The sequence below is a fragment of the Artemia sp. Qi Xiang Cuo genome, chromosome 11 (genome assembly GCF_049724085.1).
Source record: "Artemia sp. Qi Xiang Cuo chromosome 11, ASM4972408v1, whole genome shotgun sequence".
NCBI lineage: Eukaryota > Metazoa > Arthropoda > Branchiopoda > Anostraca > Artemiidae > Artemia > Artemia sp. Qi Xiang Cuo.
Genome location: NC_142804.1, coordinates 18,844,601 through 18,870,414, shown reverse-complemented (window position 1 = coordinate 18,870,414; position 25,814 = coordinate 18,844,601). Strand labels below are relative to the sequence as shown.

The 25,814-nt window shown below is 35.2% G+C and overlaps 1 protein-coding gene across 1 annotated transcript in view; it reads right to left on the bottom strand.

Annotated features, from left to right (window-relative positions):
* Positions 1-2,903: 2,903 nt before the first annotated feature.
* LOC148946728 (uncharacterized) overlaps positions 2,904-25,814 on the bottom strand; it is a 43,829-nt gene continuing 20,918 nt past the window's right edge. Inside the window, exons 4-6 of the mRNA XM_089097099.1 lie at positions 22,081-22,217; positions 14,843-15,110; positions 2,904-3,818 (exon numbers count right to left, since the gene is read on the bottom strand). Of these exons, the coding sequence (XP_088953225.1) occupies positions 3,763-3,818; positions 14,843-15,110; positions 22,081-22,217 (461 nt within the window). The 3' untranslated portion in view covers positions 2,904-3,762. The remainder of the gene's footprint in view (positions 3,819-14,842; positions 15,111-22,080; positions 22,218-25,814) is intronic.

Here is a 25,814-nt window from a genome sequence, read left to right as displayed (position 1 = left end):
GTCAAAATCTCAACATATAAATTGTTGTTTCCTAAATGTGAGCAATCCCGTCTCTCGAAATGCTGAACGTTACATTTTAAGTTCCAATTCATAACTAGAATGTCTTTCGGCCTTTTCAGTTAAAAATAAATTACTAATCTGATACCACAGATTATGGAGAAAGTTTAATGTGCCTGATGGTTATTTATCTCCTTTTGCCATGTATTATAGAACTGTAAGATTGCAATTTCTAAATCCCAATATTCTTTTTTAATATTTGTTTTCTTTGCGTACTAGGTTATTCAAGCCCGTTGACTGTACATTTCAAGGAGAGCGGTTTTGATTGTCTGGATAATCTCAAGGATGCCTAACGCCCAGGTTTTTAACGGTTTTACTTGGCAACCTTCAAGTGAGGGGAAGGGATGAAAACAAAAGACAAAATAGCAAAAAAAAATCGGAGCGGGGGGGGGGGTCAAACTCTGATGATGTCCTAAAAAAAGATGACTCGTTAAACAAGACCTACGTTAGTTGTATTACCTGAGTAGATAACGGATAATATGTAAAAATTATAGAAGTACCCGAACGGGTGGCAGAGTAACGTCCATCCAGATGGCAAGAATCACCTGGCACATGATGGTTGCGAAACCCATTCTCTTTGTTATCTACTATAAATTGATACACCTGTGAAAAATTACAAATGAAGAAAAAGAAACACCAAAATAATTTTATTATACACAGGTCCCTTCAAGAAAACCCAATGCAAAAAAATCAACAATTCATATAAATAAACCTTTTCTTAATTTCTACACAACTATTAGCAGTTGGTTCAAAGGACATCTCTAACAGCTGTAGAAAATCCAAACAAATCGAGAATATATAACCGAGCACCTAACATGAAATATGAAAAAGAAGCTAGCTATTCCAATTTGTTGCAACAAACAAAAGATAAAACCCCAAAATCTTCTAAAACTTAAACACACTAAAAATCAACCATCCATAAACTAAAAAATATATATCGCAGTCGCCTAACGCATACTTGTAAACAAAAATACTGTCAACATTTTCTCGTGACATAAATCGTGCTCTTTTTTGTTCATCACGAGCATATGAAAATAATTTTACCAAGGCATGGGAGGGGGGATATTAAGGCGTGTATGAGGAAATAGAATTAGTTTGAGGGGAGCTAAGGATTTTCATGAGTCGTTATGAACATTGGTAAGAGCTGATTTGAAACAAATTCCAGAAAAGACACAGTATTTCATCATATGAAAATAGACAAGAGTGACAGATGTTATATTTTAGCAAAACCACAAAAACTGTTTTGATTATAGCATTTTAAACGGATTTCGCAATTACAAGTAGGAGGTCCATTAACTTCAATCCATACGAAGTGAAAACGCAACGACTGCGCTAAATAGCACATCTACATAATTTTGACAGCCAAACCTACTTGAAACAAATTCAAGAGGTATTTTGAAACCTGAATTGACAGTCAATGCCCAAAATTTAATAGCACCCGAAGGAACCATACCAAAAAAGAGAAACAAAACTTGGATCGAGTAAATCTCATACAATGGTAAAATAGAAAAAAAAACCCATATTAAAGATCCCGAATATTACCAACACTATAATAAAAAGCACAGAACGACACTGAATCATTTGTTGTTAAAAATTGTGATTGGTTCTCGAAATTCCTAATAAAGCATAAGAGAAACAGCGAAATTCAGTTTTGGATTTATCTTTCAAAGAGAATGATTTTTAGAACACCACTAACATTTAAGCAATCTTATACACCGTCTGCAGATAGGGAGCATTATCACATTACTATATCAAAAAGACATCTCTCTCAATACCCAAATTAAGCCTGTTGATGCTATATTAATTGCAAAAACATATTGTAGATCCATTATTTGCGGATCAACACAAATGATTTTTGGTTTTATTACTGGAAGAAATTGGCAGAATTGTCAGTCTATTACACACTGCTTAAAAACCATCTAAAAGACTAAATTCCTTGCTCCAGTTCGTATTTTCTTCTTAGGAATTAATAGCTTCAAAGCAAAATAATTGCCTTTAGTTATGAACCTTACGCAACTATTAATAGTACATATGAAGAAGACACATTTGTAAGGACGTTTGTATTTTAATTATTCTTGAATGATATATCTCGTGCTTTGTTTCTTGGACCAGTGGCAACGCTGACGGCAGTGTCAAGAAAAGACAATGATATTAAATATAGTAATAACATTCGGAGGTCTTGTAATATAAGGTCTTTTTAAACAACACAACATATAGTTGGTACATTTAAGGCACAGATGCTTTCTTAACATAATTTCGGTCAAAAGGTCCACATTAAATGCAGTAAATATTTAATAATTTGAAAAATATACATACCGTCTACTCCAGAAAAAGTGGCATAAAAACAAATAAATTGCTTGAATTACTTTATTTAAAAACGACTCAGTCAAGCCAATGAACAAAAACCCAGATGATCTGGAGCATTTGGTGATATGTCGATCACCAAATGCTGATAGATAAATAGACGTATTTTACTATTATTATGTCCTATTAATAGGAAATAAACTTTAGAAAATAAAAATAGATAACAAAACATATCAGATCAGTAGTTTACAAACCAAATAGGACAAAGGGGACCCCGCCCTCAAACCCTGTTCTTATTGATATGTCATGAAAACATTGTAAACGGAGTTTTACATATATATACATATATATATATATATATTTATATATATATATATATATATATATATATATATATATATATATATATATATATATATATATATATATATATATATGTATATTTATATATATATATGTATATTTATATATATATATATATATATATATATATATATATATATATATATATATATATATATATATATATATATATGCCCCTGCTAAAAAGAGAGGAAATGGAAAGGAACCGTGCCCTGGGCACATTAATAAGGCTCATAAAGAATTTGAAACAAGTAGCATCAGAAGCAGTATGGCAGTATCAAAGACCTTAGTATACTGTATACACCAAGTAACATGGTATTGAGCGATCTCCATTCGTCTTTTTTTTAATGGGCGTATATATAGAGGAGGATAAGAGAACAGATAAAAATTGGAATATTGCCAATCATTTATACCCTAGCCTTGGTAAATGCACATCATCTCAAATTTCAACAAGCAATTTTACACCCACAGAAAAGTGGTGTACAGCACCCACAATTTTACCCCCAAGCAATTTACCCATCTAGTAATATAAGGTCTTTGGGCGATACAAATGAAGCTCAAACAGCAAAAACAGCTCTATCATTTTGCTTGGAAACATTGGATAGAATACAGACTAATTTGAGCTTCCGGTCTTTGAGTTTTCCCTAATCTTTTGTGAAGTCGAAGAGGCATCCATAATTTTTACATCTTAGTCTAAGGAGGTTAGGAAGTAAACAAACTAAATAACAATAATATAATAGAGCAAACTAAATAAAACTCCCTGACTAACTAGCACCAAAAAAAAAAAAAAAAAAAAAAAAAAAAAAAAAAAAATCCGGAATGGATATGTTCACTTATCTAACACTAAGTACACACGCATACAAAGCACTCACTCAAACCCTATAAACCCAAATGTAGAAAAATAGTATGTCAATTTCTTTTATAACAGATGGCTCCTTATCTCAGGCACCAAGAGGCCACTGGAAGTTACCTGATTTAAGGGCAATACAACCATAAATGTATCACTTTAGAGCTTCTCAAGTATTCAAACGTCAAAATTTAATCGCGACGAACCTTCTTCTTTTTCTTCAGAGTTTTAGTTTCTTGCCACACATCTGGAAAAACAAAAACAAAAAGAAATTAGACTAGAATAATCCACTAAAGAACTAAAAATAACTATCAATACACCAAGCGCGAAAACAAACACTTAAAAAACCCGTAACACATACAACACATACATCTTAACTACTGGGCCAGTACCGACGACCAATGATGGTTTAACTTCGTCAAACAGGAATTATAAGCACGAATTTGCTTTTCCTCACTTATGATGGGGTCAGCAATGCTGAATTTTCTAACTAGATAAGAGCTGCGGGTCTAAGGGGGAAAACGTACAAGATATTTTGCGAACCGGAAGAAAACTGAACGAATTTTTTATTATTGTATATACATACTTTATTTCTTATGTTAGAATAGTTTTTTAGACCAAGACAAAAGCGATTTGATAATTTTTCCTACTCAGGGCGGCAGTATCAAATCTTGATTTGGGTGCAGTTTTCACTTAGATTCTTAGAAATGTAGTATTAAAAAAAGGAGAAGTATTAAAAAAAAGGAGATGTAGTATTAAAAAAAAGGAGAAGTATTAAAAAAAAAGGAGATGTAGTATTAAAAAAAAGGAGAAATGTAGTATTCCGAAAAAAGAAGAAGAAAAAAACCATCAACTCTCAAACTAGGCCTGTATATATTGGACCAGTCCTATTTCAGCAATAACAGGATTGCTTTTGTGTTTTTTTGCGTGTTTTATTTGTACATTTTGTTTTAACACATTGAATACTACTACTACTAATAACTCACCGCAGCACTATGCCACCTGAGGCCAATACAGCTATGCACACTCCTCTTTCATCCCAATCAGTTCAAAGCCTCCCTCCTCAAACCCTCCCAAGAGATACCCATTTCCCTTAAATCTTTCTTTACGACACCCTCCCACCCCATTCGGGAACGATCTGCTTTTCCTTCGACCCTAGACGGTTGGCTGACAAGCACAATCTTTTACAATCTGTCATCCGCAGAACATGTCCTAGCCATCTCATCCTTTCTCTCATTATACCCCTAAAAAGCGGATTTGGACCACATTTTTCGTAGAGCACACTGTTTGAGATACGGTCAGTCCGTCGGGTACCCAAAACAATCCATGGGCAATTTCTCTCGAAAACATCTAGTAAACCCTCCTCCGTTTGTCGGAGTGCCCACGCTTCAGAACCGTACTTGACCATTGTAATCATTGTAGCTTCCAATATTCTAATCTTGGTTAGCAGACTTATCTTCTTATTCCTATTCATAGCCTTTTTAAGAAGTCCATCACAAGTCACAACGCAGGAGGGAAGCCCCTATAAATCTACCCCCTATAAATCTAACATATTGGACATTAACATCCAGTTTAATAAAATAATTCTACTCTTTTGAAAGATTTGAAAGAGAATAAAAATGAGACTTTCACTGTCAACCGGCGGTATCTCTCAGTACATTAACAAAAACTTGGGAGTTCAGTCAAAATAATATTTTTATGATTTTCAGAATATATCAGGGATATCAGGGTACAAAAACCTTTAATTTAATAGAACAAAAATCCGTTTGCAGCAGCGTTTCCATTGTGCTTAATTCTCCTGACGGTTCTTTGAATTGTTAGCTCCAATTAATTCCACACCTACGATGAAGGCAAGTTTTGTCAGTTTTGTTATTGCCAAACACTGAACGATAACAAATCTAATCAACGCCTTCTATAAGAAACGATAATAAGCTTCAGAATCATTAGAATCCTCCTAACAAAGACAAAATTTATCAAGAGTTGATGTCTTGAGAAGGTTACAGTACGGCAATCTTTTCAATACGTATGTGCGTATTGCAGTACGTATGTAACGAGAGACGCAACGTTTTTTTCAAGATATTATCACGTATATGATTGGATTCGCCCCCTATTCAAAACCTTGCTCTTTACGATAAATATTTTTTGGTACTTTCATAAGAGCTATTTATTCTAATTAACAGCCTTTGTGATTAAGGGGTCATTTTTAAAGAATTGGAACAAAATTCGAACTTTAGCGTAAAGAGCGAGGTATTGACTATGGGGCGAACCCCCTAACGTACATATCAAAAATATATGAATATAGAAGTTCGTAATGTAAGTTAATTCGTAATATCTATTACTAATAAAAACGTTCATAAATAAAATTAAACAACTTTCGAGAAAGCCATTTAACCAAAAAAAAAGTGAAATTAACATGCAAATTTCGTTTTAATTATTCATGTACGGTGAGCCAAAATCAAAACCTGTATTAATTCAAAAACGTTTAGAAATTAAATAAAAAAAACAAGTTTTTTTTTTAATTGAAAGTAAGGAGCGACATTAAAACCTAAAACGGACAAAAATTGTTCCTTATACGAAAGGGGCTATCCCCTCCTCACGCCTCGCTCTTTACGCTAAAGTTAGACTCTTTTTCACAACTCTAGCGTAAAAAACTTTAGCGTAAAGAGTGAGGCGTTGAGGAGGGGACAGCCCCTTTCATATACGGAGCAATTTCTGTTCGTTTTGAGTTTTAATGCCGCTCCTTGTTTCAGTTAAAAAAAACTTTTTTTTTATTAAATGACACTTTCATTGAAACCTCCACACATATAGGACACAAATACGGACCAGCCTTTGACCTTTCCCTTCAAATAAAGTTCGTAGTTTGGCCTTTCTTTCTTCTTTTCCTTCTTCTTTTTTTCATTATTATAGGAAACTAGCGCTTTACTGAAAACATAAAAGCCAGGCATAAAAAAAGAATATTGACTTAGGAGTCAAAAGTGAGTAGGCAGCCTGACAACAACAAACTAATCTATAATGCTTTTCATAGTCTTATACCTGCTGTGATCTCAGTAACTTTCTATATACAAATAGAATTATTTTTGAACTTAAGCATAAAAAATAATATCATTTTAATAGCCGCAACGTCATTGAACAGCATAAAAAATAATGGATTGATTTAAGAGATTAATTAAAAAAAAACTTTACCAATAACATTATTTACGGTGAATTGTGAAGGCCTTTAAATAATAATGCTCTGGAGATGCGAATGCATGTTAAAATTACGAAAAAACACTGCCTGAAATAACTGTTAACGAAGGAAGGAAACCCGTGATGAACAAAAATTAAATGAGCAGTAATATCAAAAAACATACAGCTTTTTGTAATATGAATGAATAATTATATTTTAAGTCGAATAATTCTTATACTTAATATAAAAATTAAGCTCAAAACTAAAACTGATAGACTGCTATTAAAGTAAAAATGAAACTTTAAACTAACAGAAATTAAATAAACAATCAATGCGAACAAACATACAATATATATTAATGTAAATAAATAAATAAATCTTAAAACGAGTGAAACTTAAATTGAATATGCAAATCAAGTTTGAATCGAATAAAAATAACTAAAAACAAGAGTTTGGGTATCGTCTCACTGCAGAAGCCTAAAACCTACTGCGTCACTGGCGCTTTACTGAAAACAATTCTTTGAAATATTTTCACTTTTGTAACTTTAAGAAATAAAAATTAATGAAGATTCTAGGGAATAAATATCAGAATATGTATATTAAATTGACACCTCCCATTTTTTTTCCGTAAACTCATTTGAATTTTTTTTTTCAGTCAAGTACAAATTGTGTTCTTGTTTTTACAAAGCAAAGGGGTTTTGAACCCTACTCACATTAATTTATGCTCGTTTTGAGTTTTAATTTAAAATTTATTTCAATTTTTTTTTGTCTTGGGTTTCATTTATTTATTGATACTGATTTGGGGTAGTTGTATGCTTAATAGATTATATGATAGTCCGGACGCCAGGTGTTGAAAATGTGAACTATACCACGACGGAATGGGGCTGCTACGAGAATTAGCCTACCCTCTACCCCCTAAATCGACCATGCGGATTCAAAAATACCAATGGCACTTGCTTGCGAGGGATGGAACACTCCAAAACTTGAAATTTTATTATATTTTGGTGTTTTATGCAAGAAAATGCATGTTCCACATAGTTTGAGGTGCAGTTTTCCGCTCAAATAGAAATGTCTAGAAGCCATAGAATGTTTTCATAACAAACTAATACGATTAGTTACAAAAAATGGCAGAGTTAAAAAAAAATGACAAAACTACACGAGTCTTGAACAGTCTTGGAAAGTATAAACAAAATCAAATTGAATATTAGATATATAATGATATTAATTGTTGAAAGATCCATCAGTTCCAGATTTTTTTTTTTCACTGTAATTTTTAGTTTCCTTTTCAATACTTCAAAAACTAAAAAATAACAAATTTTTAATATACGAGTAACTCGTTTTCAGTGAAGCACCAATGAGTCAGAAGGCCTTAGATTTTTACAGTTAAAGAAGGGTGCAGTATCCAAATTTTGCTTGTAGTGAAACTATCTTTGTCTTGACCAGTCTTGAAAAGAACTAACCAATTAAACTGAATATTTTATGCATAATGATATTAGTTGCTAAAAACTCATCACTTAAAAATTCTACTGTAATTTTATTATTTATTTTCAGTATTAAGTACAAAAGGAAACATTTGTAATATAATTTGTTTTCAGTAAAGCGCCAATGACGCAGTAGGTTTTAAGCTTCTGCAGTGAGACGATACCCAAACTCTTGTTTGTAGTTATTTTTCTTCGATTCAAGCTTGATTTACATATCTAATTTAAGTTCCATTCGTTTTAATATTAATTTATTCATTTACAAGAATATCTATTGTATGTTTGTTTGCATTGATTGTTTATTTAATTTCTGTTTGTTTTAAGTTTCATTTATACTTTAATAGCAGAATATTTGTTTTCGTTTTAAGCTTGATTTTAATTACTCAATCTAAGCATTAATCGCTTTAAGATCTATTTATTCATTTAAATTATTACTTGTTGTATGTTTTTTCCTATGATTGCTTGTCTAATTTTTGTTCGTTTTGGGTTTCATTTATTCTTTAATAGTAATTTCTGGTCGTTTTGAGTTTGAATTTTAACAGGTATTTTTATATTCTGAGCTTAAGTTTAAAATGGACTTTACTTTTCTTTGAAAAAATTATTTTTCGGAATTTTTTTAAATTAATTTTATTTCGTGTTTGATTGCAAAAAGTTTCAAGTTTTTATGGCATGGGGAGGGGGTGCTTACTGTCCGATTATTCTTGACTTTAAAAACGGATCTAGAACTTTCAATTTAAATCAAATGAGGCTTTTTTCAAAGTCTATACGATTACCTCTTTGATAAAAACCTTATATATGAACAATAGACAGCTTGCATAACTTGTGGACAGCGACTGACAACAATGAATGGATTGAAAAAATAGTTCCAATAAGGGGGTTTAGACCATTTCACTTGCTGACGCAAAGGAATAACGACTGTTTGGAATTGACCTTAATAGGAATTTGTGTGCCAAAGCAATTTTACATCTATCACAGAGTATGTATTTTAACCTTATAATTGGATAATTATAATAGATTTCCTATGAGTTCTTACCATACAAAACCCCTTCCCATAAGTTATAAACCCCCCTTAATAAGTTATGCCCCAGGAAATAACTTACAACGCCTACCCCTGGGCCCTGGTGGGCTGTTTCGACCCCGGAGTTTTTTTGTTATCAGAACTTTGAACTATTTTAACAAAATATGTATCTCAAAATTTTTATCTTATGCATTTAGGGCGTGGAGGAGGGAGAGGGGCTAGTCGCTCTTCAATCTCTTTTGACTCTTAAAAAGTGAACAAGAACTTTCAATTTTCAATCAAATGAGCCCTCTCTAAAGTTTATACGAGCATCCCTTCCATAAGAAATAATATGAAGGATTTGGAGAATCCTTAAATTACAACCCTTGCCCTGAGGGCTTTGGAGGAGTTGTAATCCTCAAAGACCTAATTTCCAGAACTTAAAACTATGTTTAATAAAATGGCTGTCTTAAAATTTTGATTGGATGTGTTTGGGGGAAAGGTGGGCGTGAGAGGGGGGTTAGTTGCTTTCAAATCACTTTCGACTATTACAAAGGGCACTATCCCTCGGAATTTCCAATCAATGAGCCATTTTTGAAGTTTCTACGACACCGCCTTCTATAAAAAACCTTATATGCCCCCAGGGCATAACTTAAAACCCTTGCCCTGAGGGTTGTGGGGGATTGTCCTCCTCAAAAACATATTTTCTATCTGGAAATCAACTACGCTGAACAAAATGGCTATCTCAAAATTTTGATTGAATGTGTTTGGGGGAATGATGGGTGTGGGAGGGGGGGGCTAGTTGCCCTCCAATCACTTTCGACTATTAAAAAGGGCACTAGCCCTTTGAATTTCCAATTAAATGTGCCTGTTTTGAAGTTCTACGACAACGCCTTCTATAAAAACCTTAAATGCCCCCAGGGCATAACTTAAAACTCTTGCCCTGAGGGTTGTGGGGGAGCGTCCTCCACAAAAACATATTTTCTATCGGGAAATCAACTACACTGAACAAAATGGCTATCTCAAAAGTTTTATTGGATGTGTTTTGGGAAATGATGGGCGCGGAGGGGGGGGGGGTAGTTGCCCTCCAATCACTTTCGACTATTAAAAAGGGCACTAGCCCTTTAATTTCCAATCGAAAGAGCCTGTTTTGAAGTTTCTACGACAACGCCTTCTATAATGACCTTATAAGCCCTCAGGGCATAACTTAAAACCCTTGCCCTGAGGGTTGTGGGGGAGTGTCCTCCTCAAAAATATATTTTCAATCTGGAAATCAACTACGCTGAACAAAAATGGGTATCTCAAAAGTTTGATTGGATGTGTTTTGGGAAATGATGGGCGTGGGGGGGGGCTAGTTGCCCTCCAATCACTTTCGACTATTAAAAAGGGCACTATCCCTTTGAATTTCCAATCGAATGAGCATTTTTTGAAGTTTATACGACAACGCCTTCTATAAAAACCTTATATGCCCCCAGGGCATATCTTAAAACCCTTGCCCTGAAGGTTCTGGGGGAGTGTCCTCCTCAAAAATACATTTTATCTGGAAATCAACTATGCTGAACAAAATGGCTATATGAAAATTTTGATTGGATGTGCTTGGGGAAATGATGGGCGTGGGGGGGGGGGGAGAAGGGGCTAGTTACACTCCAATAACTTTCAACTATTAAAAAGGGCACTAGCCCTTTAATTTCCAATCGAATGAGCATGTTTTGAAGCTTCTGGGACAGCACCTTCTATAAAAACCTTATATGCACCCGGGACATGACTGAAAACCCTTTCCCTGAGGGTTGTGGGGGAGTATCCTCCTCAAAAATATATTTTCTATTTGGAAATCAACAATGCTGAACAAAATAGCTATCTCAAAATTTTGGTTGGATGTTTTCGGGGGGATGATGGGCATGGGGGGAGTCTAGTTGCCCTCCAATCATTTTTGACTCTTAAAAAGGGCACTAGCTCTTTAATTTCCAATCGAATGAGCATGTATTGAAGTTTCTGGGACAACGCTTTCTATAAAAACCTTATATGCCCCCAGGGCATAACTTAAAACCCTTGCCCTGAGGGTTGTGGGGGAGTATCCACCTCAAAAATATATTTTCTATCTGGAAATCATTTATGCCGAACAAAATGGCTATCTCAAAATTTTGGTTGGATGTGTTCGGGGGAATGCGGGGCATGGGGGGGAGGGCTAGTTGCCCTCCAACCATTTTCGGCTATTAAAAAGGGCACTAGAATTCTCGATTTCCAATCGAATGATCCCCCTTTGAAGTTTCTACGACAACCCCCTCCATATGAAGTGCCTCTGGGGAAAAAAATAATAAATAATAATAAATAATAAAACATTGGAGCCGTATGGCCTTTACTATAGGCAACGCTACAGCGTTGCCTCTGATTATCTTTTCTTCTCTGTCAGTACTTTTTACTGAAGAATGGAGTATTTTGTTTTAGAGAAATGGAAGCCTTAAGCGAAGGGTTGCAATAGAGCATGCTAAAATCATATTTCGGCTGTCCAATCCCAAATTGGTGCATCTGCCTCAGATACAATCTTTAGAATTTGAAAGTCAGATGAGAACAACAGACGCACTGTGAAGTTGAACAGCCTATCTATGTAATCATAGATGATAAAGTAACTCTGTATATAATTAAATTAAAAAAACAAGTTTTTTTAACTGAAAGTAAGGAGCGACATTAAAACGGAAAATGGCCAGAAATTATTCTGTTCATAAAGGGGAATTTTACCTTCTCACGAGCTCACTCATTACGCTAAAGTTTTTATTGTTTTCAAGGATAAATTTGAGTGAAACAAACAAAATATATAGCAAAGATCGATGTGTTGAGGACAGTCCCTGTCATATACAGACCCCTTTCTTTTCGTTTTAAGTTTTAATGTCGCTCCTTATTTTCAGTTAAAAAAACTTGTTTTTTTATTTAATTTTTGAACGTTTTTGAATTAATGCAGGTTTTGATTTTGGCTCACCGTACATGAATAATTAAAACAAAATTTCATATTATTTGGTTAAATGGCTTTCTCGAAACTTGTTTAATTTTATTTACGAACGTTTTTATTAGTAATAAATATACGTAACTTAGAATTAACTTACGTAACGAACTTCTATATTCATAAATTTTTAACACGTATATTAGGGGGTTCGCCCCCTAGTCAATACCCTGATCTTTAAACTATAGTTTGAATTTTTTTTCCAGTTCTTTAAAAATGACCTCTTAATCACAGTCAGTTGATCAGTTGAAAAACTTGTTTTTTTTTTATTTAATTCCTGATCTTTTTCTTTAATAATGCTGGGAAATCCGGCGCCGCCTTCATAGCACTGTCCCTTCCCCCATGAAAACTTCCTTCATGGAAGGTTCCTTCCATATAGCCCCCGACCCTCTCCTTCCCCCACCTACCAGAAAAAATCTCCTCTGAAAAAGTCTGTATACGTCCCAATAACCAATCCTATATGTTAACATTGAGTAAAGTTCATAACTTTCAGCCCTCCCCCTGGAGACTTTGGGGTATCAAGTCATCCTAAAAGACATTTTTATCATATTTCCGACCATGCTGAACAAAATGGCTATCTCAAAATTTTGATCGGGTGACTTTGGGAAAAAAATGAGCGTGGGAGGGTGCCTAGTTGCCCTCGATTTTTTTGGTCACTTAAAAAGGGCACTAGAACTTTTAATTCCCGTTACAATGAGCACTCTCACGATATTGTAGGACCACTGGGTCAATACGATTACCCCTGGGGAAAAAAAACACAAAAAAACAAAAAAACAAATTAACACACACTCGTGTCATCTGGCAAAAAATACAAAATTCCACATTTTTGTAGATAGGAGCTTAAAACCTCTACAGTAGGGTTCTCTGATACGCTGAATATGATGGTGTGATTTTCATTAAGGTTCTATAACTTTTAGGGGTCTTTCCCCCTTTTTTTGAAAATCAGCCAAATTTTCTCAGGCGCGTAACTTTTGATGGGTAGCTCTAAACTTGATGAAAGTTATATATTTGAAATCAGCATTGAAATCTGATTCTTTTGATATATCTATTGGTATCAAAAACCCGTTTTCTAGAGTTTCGGTTACCATTGAGCCGGGTCGCTCCTTACTTACAGTTCGTTACCACGAACTGTTTGACAATCGATTTAGCGCGAAAAGTTACGTAAGAAGCCATCTTTATCTCAGAATAGAGAAAAGGTGCAGATACTAAAAACGCCTATTGTCTTGAATCTGGTCAAGCTTTAGCAAAATTAATAGCTATAGGTAAGGCCGTACCCAGAAGGGGGGGTCTGATTGGCTATCGATTGACAGGTTGTCTATCGCTAACCTAAGCCACAGGATCCTACACATTTTATCTCATCCCCCACCTATTTCCGTATAAATATGTCTATACTTCCTTGTCAACCTAAGTCTAAAAAAAAATCAGCCGTAACAATAAGGAATGGTGTCTATATATGCTGTTTGAAGACTAAGAAAAATCCCAAAATATTAAATCAGAAATACAGGTGAGACCAGTAGGTATTTGAACTGATATTCCAGGTCCGTTCTCAGAGCTTCGCAAGTCATAAAACGGTAGAGTTGTCTTGTCCGATCAATGAAAAAAAAGAAATTAAATAAAAATGAGAAAAGACAAAGAAAATGTAGTTACTATTAAAATGTACAGTAACAATTACAGGTACTCAGTATTAAAATGGAGGACACTAGCTGCTCGGAACCAAAAGGCAACTGAGCACAATGAATTGTTTTCACTCTGTTTCTTTCCTAATTGCAGTAAACAAGTAAGATACTATAAAGCGATAGCTATCTATCTTCTCTTAATTGGAGCATCTTCATTTAGAACTTTTTCACTGAGATAATCAGTAAAAAGTTTATAATACACCAACAGTAGGTTATACATACGGAGGGAGGCTTAAAAGGCTGAAGCACCCCCACGACAACTCCGTGTCATAGCAGCCTCTTTTAAAACGAGAGAGCTCTTTCTCAGAACGGTTACTTTACTATTAGATATAAAGAAAAAATAAAAGAAAGAGAAAGGAGATGGAGAATTCTTAACTTGCGATTCCAAGTATTATACTAATCGGGCGACTTACTTGCCAGATTTTAACTATCGGGGGAAAATACTCTGACCCCTCTCCCAATAGGTCAGACCTATGAACACCCAGATTTCTTTTTTTATATTTTGGAGACAAATCGAAAAAGAATTTCAGTGCCTTCATTGCGGCGATATAATTGGTACCAGTTCAAAAACGCAATACAACAATAAACCCTTTTTGGTATAGGCGCAAAGCTACAGCTACGAAATCACCACATTTGACACCTGGAAGACTTGCGACACCCCTGGTTTGTCCAGTCAACGCTACTAAAAACTCATTACGACGTTAAGACACCGAAGATAAGCACCAATATTCTGTTTGCTTCTGTTTCATGCTCCTGCTTGACCGAGCTCCGAAAGAACTAGGAAGTTCATTTTTTATAACATCATGCAAGTATAACTTAATAAGTTCAACTAAAATCTGTCCCATATTAAACATTCAGTCGTCTTATTAAACATTCAGTGAATCTGGACCAGGTACTTACCTAGCTCAAAATTACAAATTTTGTTACATAAACCTGCCAAATCAAACTTATACACTTGCCTTTCGAGTCGTCCACTGCCTCAGTTAATTCAGGTTTGTCGCTATTAATAACTTCGCTAGGTCTACTAGGTGCTTTGTCTTCAACCAAAGAAGGAACTGCAGTCGTAGCTTCCTTGGTGACTGGCTCATCTACTTTTCCAGTAACTGCAGGAATTTCTTCAACACGCACGGGCTCTACAAGTGGCTCAGACCTGGCCTCAGTCTTATCCTTTGATGCTTGCTTAGCCTTAGATGATCTACTTGCTTTCTTTGCTTTTGAACGAGGGGCCTGGAAGATTTATTTGGAAACAACGATAAGAAGGATCAACTACACACCAATAGCACCGTCCTTAAAGGCATTAACCTTAACTTTGGTTTCAATCTTTTTTTTTATGAGGGGCTTGGAAGATTCATTTGGAAACAATGATAAGAAAGATCGACTACACGCCAATAGCACCGTTCTTAAAGGCCTTAACCATAACTTTGGTTTCAATCTTTTTTTTTATGAGGGGCCTGGAAGATTCATTTGGAAACGATGATAAGAAGGATCAGCTACGCACCAATAGCACCGTCCTTAAGGGCCTTATGGAGGGGCTTGGCCATAAATTTGGTTTCAATCTTCTTTTTACGAGGGGACTGGCTTTTCCTTACTCTCGTACGGTTTTAACTTACTTTTATACAATATCGTCTAAAAAAGGTCAAGAATTACACATATGCATTACTAATAAATCAGCAAATTTCTAGTTTCTTTTACATTCCTTTGGTCGAAAATTAAAATAAAGTATCACAATCAAGAAAATAGCAAAAATTTATAGCATTCCGGTTACATTTTGTAAAAGTTTTTCTGCAGTGGTTTTTTTCGTAGTCTATAATCCATTTCGGTCAAATCATCTATGATTTAGCCCATAAATGTTTACAACACACTATTAAGACCACGATACAGAATACCATATAAATGAAGAATTAGAAAAAATAATTGTAGCAATAAAAAGCAAAGGACCCCAACTGAGAAGAGAGAAAAGGCCCAAAAAGAGTGGAGCAAAGAATTGCTGAAACCAGTAGTAGATCCCTTGATACGGCAACCCTGGTCTAAACGTCTTAATCAGACACCATCAAACAGTATATCTATTTGATGGTAATTTATATTTCCATTGAACTAGGGGCCACAGTCTAATCCAGCTAAGTCTCTAGATAAGGTTGGTGATATTGTTTCCCTTGAGACCCAGACTGATTGTTTTCACTCGATACCCAATCACCTCTGAAATTTTGCTGTTTCCGCAAATGAAAAAAATGTTATGTATCTTCAGTGATATTGTGGTAAACATGGACTTACTGATATACATCTTCCCTCTAACAAAGGATACCATTGGTGTTGTTTTTACTTCCCTTAACAGTTTCAAACCAGACTATTTTTTCTCTATAATCTCCTCTATTCTTCATTGCAAGTTATATTTTTATAATAATCCCGCCAACCAAGTGTGAACTATTCTTGCCCTTTTTCCCAGAAATAAGGATATAAAGAATAAAGAAATAACGTTCTCACTGAATACGGTCTTAGCAACTGCAAAGTTTAATAATACAAAATAGAAAAGGATGCCAATTTTTTTGCACAACTATGTACGGAAAACCAGAGTTTTCTTTATTTTGCAATTGTAAAGTAGTTCTTAGTGGGCAATAAAAGTAGAAATTAAATAATAATTTGGCATACTGCAAACGGAGAAATCAGCTTCCACGATAAAGTTTTAGCATAAAAAAGATCTTTCACGTTTTTAACCACCCCCCCCCCCTTCCAGGAACAAAGGCTCCAATAGTATCCTATAGCTCAGATCCGCGTAAACCTATACAAATTGGGGTCCAGCGTTCACTGTAACAAACCTCCAAAGAAAAAGAGGACTGAAAAAGATTACATGAAGACCTTTTTGTTTTGCACATTGTTTTTTCTTCTATGCATCAAACAACCTCTCACAAGTGAAAGATAATCTTTTATTTTGAAAATAAAACTTAAATTAAAACTTTCTTCAGCTTGTATTACATTAGAGCAAGCCAATTGGTAGAGCTAGTCTTTAGCAAAATATCCCAACAACGATATACCGAGTGTCAAATGCTGGGACTGTTCCAGTTTTGTGAGTTTCCACTATACCACTAGTCCCATTTAAATCCTCATCTCCAGAAGACAGCTGCAAACATCCCCTCAGAGCAGCGTCAGAGCGTCCTGTAATGAGCTCATCAGACCAAAACCACGACTACACACACAATGTTATACAGTGACATTCGAGAGTGCCACCCCTCAAGGATATTAAACCTATTCAACAGTACAGCAAAAACTTAATTTTCAGGAATGGATTATTCTTCCTCAGTTTTGTTTATTTTGATATGCTTTTTGCGGCTATTTAACCCCCTCTTTGCTATGATATTTAATTGTTGGTTACTACGACCTCCCGTCGTAGTAAAATATGTGTAGATTAAAATGAATACATATTCAGAAATAAGAGATCAGAGATGCCTTGTGCAGGACGTCGACTGTTGATAGGAGTAAATCACAAGGCGTTGAAACCATGGAGTGAGCAACACGGGCCTAGGCTTGTAAAAAGCCTAAATTCAACGGGAGGTCCCCGGGTACTTCTTGCTATCTGGTTGTCAGCCAGATCAAATGCTTTGTATAGGCTTGCTGTCAGTCCCTGCTCTGCCTCGGTGGAACCCAGAGGTATGTTGTAGGTGATTTCAAATAAATGATCATAATAGGTTACAATCATTTTGCAATTTTTTTAATTTTGTATTTTATTAAAAAGCCAATGAATCCGAAATTTTCATTTCTCCCATATCTTCATCACTATTCATTGAAAATAAAAGATAATAATTTTGCAGAGGCTAAAGTAAGAAAAGTCAGATTCCAACAAATGGACAATTTTGTTAATAAATGTAAACATTGCTAAAATTTGTTCTGAAAACTTTTAAAGACAGAGGAGGGGGGATGTTAGTCAATATTTTGCCCCAGACTTAAGAGAGGCCAGAACCGCCACTTGCGAGACTGTTTGCTTTTCGTGAGGCCCAAATTTTTTCAATTATTTATATGACTGGAAAATTAGAAATTGAGCTTTATGACATTGCACGACGACTAATGCATTGACATTTTAGATGATTAATTTAGATATTCTGAACTGGATTTGTTACGAGTTTTGGAAAGATATCCCCAGAGATAAGAAACATGGAATTAGTAAATAAAGCATTTATGGTACTTTCCCATTATGTGGAACCCCTATAAAAAGGCAAGTTTAGTTAATGCTAATGAAATAAAACAAAATAGGATGAGTTTAAAAACAAATTTGAGCTATATATTTGCACGATTAGGGGGGTGGGGGGTAAAACATTTGCATATATTAAATACGTAACCTAACCTAGGTACCCTTTTCTCCCCCTAAACCCCAAAAAACAACAGTTTAAACATTGTAAATTCAATGAGAAACTACGCTCTTCGATCAATTTAGATACCAATTACCCGCTTTACGAGTCTCCATCACTGCATTCATTCGACTGTCTATAGCCGAGGTGTCCACATAATGGGAAAGTACCGCATTTATTTGTTTAGGTAGGAGGGATGGATTAGACGGGCAGAGAGCAGCACTCGTCATGAATAAACAAATTTCTTAGTTTGTTTATGCTGGGAAAGTGTAAACGAATGTTTGACTTAAAAAGTGCTTGAGAAGGCTTGAGAAAATAGTCACTGGGGTAAATTTTATAATATACAGCTGCAAGTAGATGAGATCTCCGGCAGAAATGTGGTACTTGAACGCCCAGGTACACAAAGAGATAGAAGGAATCATAACTTCAATCAAACAATCTAGATTCTGCCCGGGCGCAAGAGGCCAGAACCAACACTGATGCAGAGCAAAATAAGACAAGAGATGTCAAAATCCTGCCTTATAACTTACCAACACTTATATTACAACTTTCCAAAAAGTGATCGAAGAAGTTGCCTAAAAATAATATCAAGCGAAAAGAAATGAGTGCGTCTATATGCTACAGAAATATACGCGCAACCAAGATTAGAATATTAGAAGCTACACTGATAGCAGTGGTCAAGTATGGTTCTGAAGCGAGGACGGTCCGAAAAACAGAGGAGGATTTGCTAGATGTTTATGACCTTCGAGACCTAGATTTCGAGACTTTATCTCGAACAGTAAGCTGTACAAAAAATGTGGTTCAATCTCGCTTTCTAGGGCTATAATGAGAGAAAGGTTGAGATGACGATGACACGTTCTGTGGATGAAGGATGATAGATTGCCAAAGATAGTTCTCGTCGGACAACAGTCTAGGGCTAAACAGAAAGCAGCTTGTCTTAGAATGGGGTGGGAGAATATCGCAAGGAAAGATTTAATGAAATTGGGAACTTCTTGGGAGGATGTAAAAAGGTTACAATAGATTTGGATCCAGCAGGAGAGTGCGTGGCTGTGTTGCCCTCAAGCGGCTTTGTGCTACAGTGAGTTTAGTAGTAGTAGAAGTATGGGTGGAAACTCACACGGGTACTAGTGAAAAAACACATCAGCAACATCTAGCTTTACCTAGCAAAAGTCAATACTTTGAAATTTGTGACTGATTTATGGAGGAAAAGACAAAGAAAATGGTAATAGACTGCTACAACTTAAAAAATTAAATTTCAGAAAATTTAAACTGTAGAATCTGTAGAAAGAAAATACTTTTGATAAAAAAAAAGAGAAATTGAAGTTTATAATTGAGTTAAGGGGGAATAGTCACCAAGGGTAGGAAGGAAGTATTTAAGGAGGAAGAGAGGGCAAGATGGCCTGATGTGTGGAAGTATGGATGGGAGTACGGGTCATGTGATGCATGAGTGTGTAGAATTGAGTGAGTTGAGAAATCAAGTGCATGGAAAGTGTAGGTTCGATGAGAGATGGCTGGTGAATGTAATGAGGGATGAATGTTTTGCAAGCGTTGAAAATGTAGGACGATTTCTCAGTTTGGCAATGGAACACAAAAGTAGATTTTTGTGATTTGTGCTTTTCTTTTTTATGTTATGTAATGTTGTTTGGTTAATGTTTGTTTATGGAATGTTAATCATTTGGAAGCGAATTTTCTTCTTTGATTATGTATTGCTACGGCCCTAGGGCTTTTAGTGCAATACAATTTTCTACTTACTATAGCAACCAATATTTTAATGAGAAGGAAAGAAAAGTAGACAAGCATATTACCGAGCAGGCTTTAGACTTGGTAGAGGAACAAAGGGCTGTGTATAAGAAAACAGTGAGTGACACACAGAGGCGTCCCGAGGGGGGGGGGGAAGCGCCGCTCCTCCAGCTTTTTTGGCATTTGGTAAAATTTTCGCTGAAGGTGAAAATTTCGGCCGAAATTTTGGAAAATCAGCCGAAATTTAGCAAAATTCTTGATTTCTGCAGAAAATTCGGCATAAATCAGGTAGCGATTCGGTACTATTTATGAAGATCGAAATTAAGACCGAAATGAAGACCGAAATTTTCGCCGAAGGCGAAAATTTCGGCAGAAATTTTGCAAGATCGGCCGAAATATAGCAAAATTCTTTATTTCTGCAGAAAATTCGGCATAAATCAGGTAGAGATTCGGTACAATTTATGAAGATCGTCCCCAGAATAAAATGAGCCTGAGGACGCCCCTGGTGACAGATCTGACAAAAATAAGAAATAAGAGGAGAAGAGAAGGCACTAAATTATGAACTAAACAAATATGGAATTGAGGCTGGGACAAAATTGCAGAGGATCTGGAAGACCAAGCCAGACAGGAGAAGAGCACGACATTGTGTTGACATCCTAATATATTGAGAGGAAGCAGTGAGACCAAACTAGTCCCAGTTAATGATAGGAAGGCGATGGGGCTAGATGCGTTATAAAGTTGTAGATTTTACAGGATAGCGTAAGACAACTTCTGACAATTCAAAAGCAAATAAATTAATGAATTTCAAATAGTAGTTAATAATTCAAATTTGATTAATGTTCAATTTGTCACACCCCTTTAGTCTATGAATGATATGTAGAGCAGGGTAAGATAGGTACAGAGATGAGATAGATAATATACATAGACAAGAACAAGCTTATAGGATATAAACTATATTATTTTATAGAATAGAATATAAACTCCTCGTCCAGGCCAATGAATCCAAGGCTTAACTCTTTACCCCCCCCCCCCCAAAGAAGTTCCAATTTCTTTAAAAACCTTCTTTATGACCTTTTTCCACCCCATATGGAGACGACAACTGCTTTTCCCAGTCCTTTTTTGATACTATACAGAGGTAGTTCTACATTTATGCGTTAGTATGTGAATCCAAAACGCATGGAATAGGACGTTATCGGCCCTTATTACGCGTTTCAATTACAAATAGAATAATTTAAAGCTATAGTGGAGTTTTGATTTAAATGTTGGAAGTAAAACATTAAAACAATTAAATGATTCCTGGAGCTTATCTCCCTCCTCCCTACTAACTTCTATGACTAAACTAAAACCGATTTGCGTATCTAGCTACAGCACGAATATCGATTATAAAATGCATTTATTCTTATTTTCTTTTTCATACTTTTCAATGAAAAAAATTTCTTGTTTTCAATGATTTCTTATTTCCCAGTGATTCCATTTCTGTTCTATTTGCAGATGTAGAGGGTGTTTTCATAGCCATTTTTGAAAAATTTAAAACAAAAAAATATTATCTTACTTGGTGATAAGGTTTTCCTTTTACTAATTATTGATGAAAAGATAATCGTTTTGTATTACCTCTTCTCACCCCATATGGAGACGACAACTGCTTTTCGCCAAATGTGATGGGAAGAAGTCATAAGAAGGGATTGAAAGGAGCTTGGAACATGATGGGAGGGCTAAATAGTGAAATTTATAATAGATAGGCTGGAGGAGGAGTGTACGCAGTGTGATGGCCTCAGACAGCTTGGAGCTGATTTGGGTTGTTAATAGTAATAGCAGTGGTAGTACTAAATTTTTAACAAAATCCTTTACAAACTAGAATCCATCCATGGGGGCACCAGTGACATATAATTCGTTTTACAGGAGCAAAAGATGACAACTGCTTTTCGCTTAGCTTTAGATAGATATGAGAAAAGTACAATCTTGGGCAATCCAATATCTCCTTCATACAGGCAATCGAATACGTCAAAACTGTATGCGTCCATTACTTTTCTGAAAGGCAAGGGGGAGGGGGTGTCCGAGGAAGTTTAAGTGAGAATCTCCCATACCGTATTCACAGGTATGCGCATAATAATAAATATTACCTCTTCGTCATCATTTGGCTTCGTTATATTTTCATCTTTAAGAGGTTCTTCATCAACCTGTTTAACAGGTTCGACAATAGGATCAGAAACAACTTCTTTTGGTTGATGTACAGGCGTGCTTTCTACACTTGACATATCTGAAAGTTATTACATTTTCATGAAGGTTTAAATCATAACATTTTTACGTAGATACCCATTTTAGGAGGGGAGGGGCCACAGTCAACCACAAGAAAGCTCTTTGGGACTGATCATCTACAAAAAAGAAACTATAGAGCCAATGAATGTCTAAACTTGTGCAGTTATTCTGATTGTATTAATTCCTTTATCCTCTGGAGGGTTAAAAACATGGGACGTCTATTTCACAATAGGATCCGAATTGGCAGCTAATTAAAACCAGCATTCGCAATGAATATATTGGCTTTACAATTACACAAGTCAAAAGCTTAACAACAACGTTCTAGATTTTCTAAAAAAAGAAAAAAAGAAGCAGAAAAAAAGGAAAGAGGGTTATGTAGTACCTTTATTTTTCGTAGAGGACTCTTCACAATGCATATCTTATTCAGACATTTATAATGATTGGATAAAATTATGAGGGCTGCTGAATTAATTAGCATATATCATTGAATTAGCTCTGTACCTGCAAAGATCATAAAGACACAAAAAATATCCAAGCTTGGGCAAGTGCAAGGACAAGGCTGAAGCTTAGCAGTTTTAGATTTTTTGGTAGTTGTTTTGAAAGAATTCAGTTTAGAGGGAAGAATAGGACATAGGACAGTAAGAGTAGGCTATTTTTCCTTTTTGGTTACTGAATTGCAGGCGTAGGTGCTTATTTCAGAAATCTTTCTTCGTTTAATGAGAAAAGAAAGGAGTAACTAACTTTCCATTTTTAGAAAAGCTAAATATCAGCACGCTGTATTAAACAGTAAAAAAACTGCGATGGAGCGAATTAGAATGAAGGATATCGTGGAACGGGGGAGGGGCATAAATAAAATACCCGGCAGGGACCAGATTTTTTCGGAATATCATACCGATTACGAAGCCCTGACTCTATATCACAAAATTAAATTAAGATCTTCCACACCACAAATTTTGAAACGATCGTAAGTGATGATTTGCAGGACTCATTTGCATTACTACTCGTCTCATTTATCAGTATTAGAACCAAAAATAGCTTATCTCACTTAGCCCACAGAAGATTATAAATCCAAGGATAGATCTACATAACAAGTCTCCATCGTCAAGACCTTAAGAATTAATGATGAATTGAAAGTGTAGGAATTCATCTTACCAATATTACAAAACATGTGGCCAGGAGTGCTATTGCCCAAAAAAATTTGGAGGAGGCATAGTTTTACTGACTGCTATATATCATTATGTTATGTTATTCATAATGACAAAAGACAAGAGAAGGCAAAATTTAAAAGTCCAATAACGATAAACATAATTTTACAAAGGCGCTGATTCTAATTTAAGTTCATATAAAATGTTTAAGTGACTGATTGATGAAAATGAAGCACAGATAAATGTGATTAGAAAACTAGTGAAAGCGAGAATAGCACTAGCTAAAGAAAAAGGCACGGAACAAACAACAGCGAGAATCGCATTAAATTGTAACAAAATTTTGAGAATCTATGGTTTGAAACTGGATAAGACGTATTTGTTATCTATAACGCATTAAGAAGTTAAATGAGATGATATATGAATCTAAACTGCTAAAGCAAAAGGCGTGGAGAAAACTTTCTGAGGTAAAGATGAACAAAAATGAACAATGAAATATACGGTTGGAAAACAAGGAACAGCAATGAATGGCCACAAAAACAATCTAAATAGGTCAGGACTTTAAGAAAGAATTCGTTTTCACAGGGTATCAGGTATCGAACCTGGGTGACGTCATGACACCAAGAAAAGGCCCAAATTATCTGCAGTTAGAAGACAACCGACAATGAGAACCCATATATATATATATATATATATATATATATATATATATATATATATATATATATATATATATATATATATATATATATATATATATATATACCCTTTCCAGTTTTGCTGATATATAATGTCTGGACATCCTGCTCAACATCAAGCATATTGCTCGCATAATCACAACTTAACGTTCCTTTTTTTCATGAAATCTAGAATTTATTAGCAGTTTCTTCACTTCTTTTTATTCAAGTAGTGCTAAGGTTAGGAGCCTCTAATGGATTATTCAATTATATCAAACAAGCCTGATACACACAACAAGTATTTCTTCGTGTGCACACTCTAGAGTGCTTTCTACGATAATCAAATACGCACCATAAATGTTCAGAGCGGTTACAATCACGCGCTTAGTTTTGTGAACCATTTTACCTCAAGGAACTTGACACTACCCCACTTTTAAACTTGTCGATTCCGTTGTTTTGAAGTTATAAATGGTATCATCTTAGTACCAGAAAGATTATTTAGTGAGAGGGATATTTTTTCAGTAGGAGGAAATCCACGAACTCCACAGAAAATACACATTTTAAGTCATAACACATAAGAAGTCATAAGAACAAGTTGGAGATTCAATATCATGTTTATAGCCAAGTGGAATTGTATAGATAATAAAGACAACCTACCAATGCAACGTGTCGGAGGGAAGTGAACAATTTAAGTGTATGCATTATCTGTTTTATGGCTGGAATCGACTGCCAATTTAATGTTGTTAGGTGATGATGTGGTAAACAGGTTAATGTAACCTGTTTGGCTGCTAAATCCAATTCGACTTGGGTTTGTTTTGATGGAAAATGGCATTTTAACAATAACAGAAGTTTTCAGCGAAAATAATAGAGCATGTCGACCCCTTTATCTTCATCTAATTGGTCCTTAAACTTGACATATTTATTTTCTGTGGTTAAAGTATCCTTTTCAACGTTATATCCATCATCAAACTGATGATCCCTGATGCTAGACTAGTTGCGGTTCTCCAAAAAGTTGGTTCTAACCAAGAGTTGCTGGTGAATGCTGAACTTTTTACGGAGCCACTGATTGTTTCAGGCTAGCAATGCCGTTTTAATTATTAAACGCGATAAAAGTAGCAGTAAATACTCTGTCAGTATTTTGATCAATCTTACAACGTTATTTATATTATTCACCCTTTTACCTAATTTAGAAATTGAGTCGTTAAAATCCTGTAATTAACGACTGAAAACGGTGTTTCGGTAGGTCGAGATTTCAGTGGTTGCCAAATTAGTGTTTTTATCTACTTTCAATCATCCTCTGGTCTTAATACTCTTATGCTTCTCACTGATTGAATTTGAAGATTGACAACGCGTCCCACTACGGTTTTACTGTGTCACCGACCATATTGAGAGGAGTCTCCCTCCCCCTCCCATACATGATCCCTCTTTATCTAGTTCATGTATTTCATGCAGTTTGGCAATAAAAACATTTTTTAATATTCATTTATGTTGAGTTTCGGTTTCACTGAAATAAATTCAAAACCGCTAATGACCATTATAAAATTCAGTAGTTACCAAACCTCAAATCTATTAAACGGTTTTATTTCTAATCTCCTCTGAACGCTGATGAAGCTTACAAAACGTAGTTCCATTTCCCAAAATTTGTATTCTGCATTATTTATCTTCTTAGCAGAGAATATACACTCAACCCGAGAAAGCGCGGGGTTTAGTAGCAGAAAAGAAAATTCCTTTCTACATCTCTTGACATTACAACCTGACAAACTATGTACTGAAAAGTAT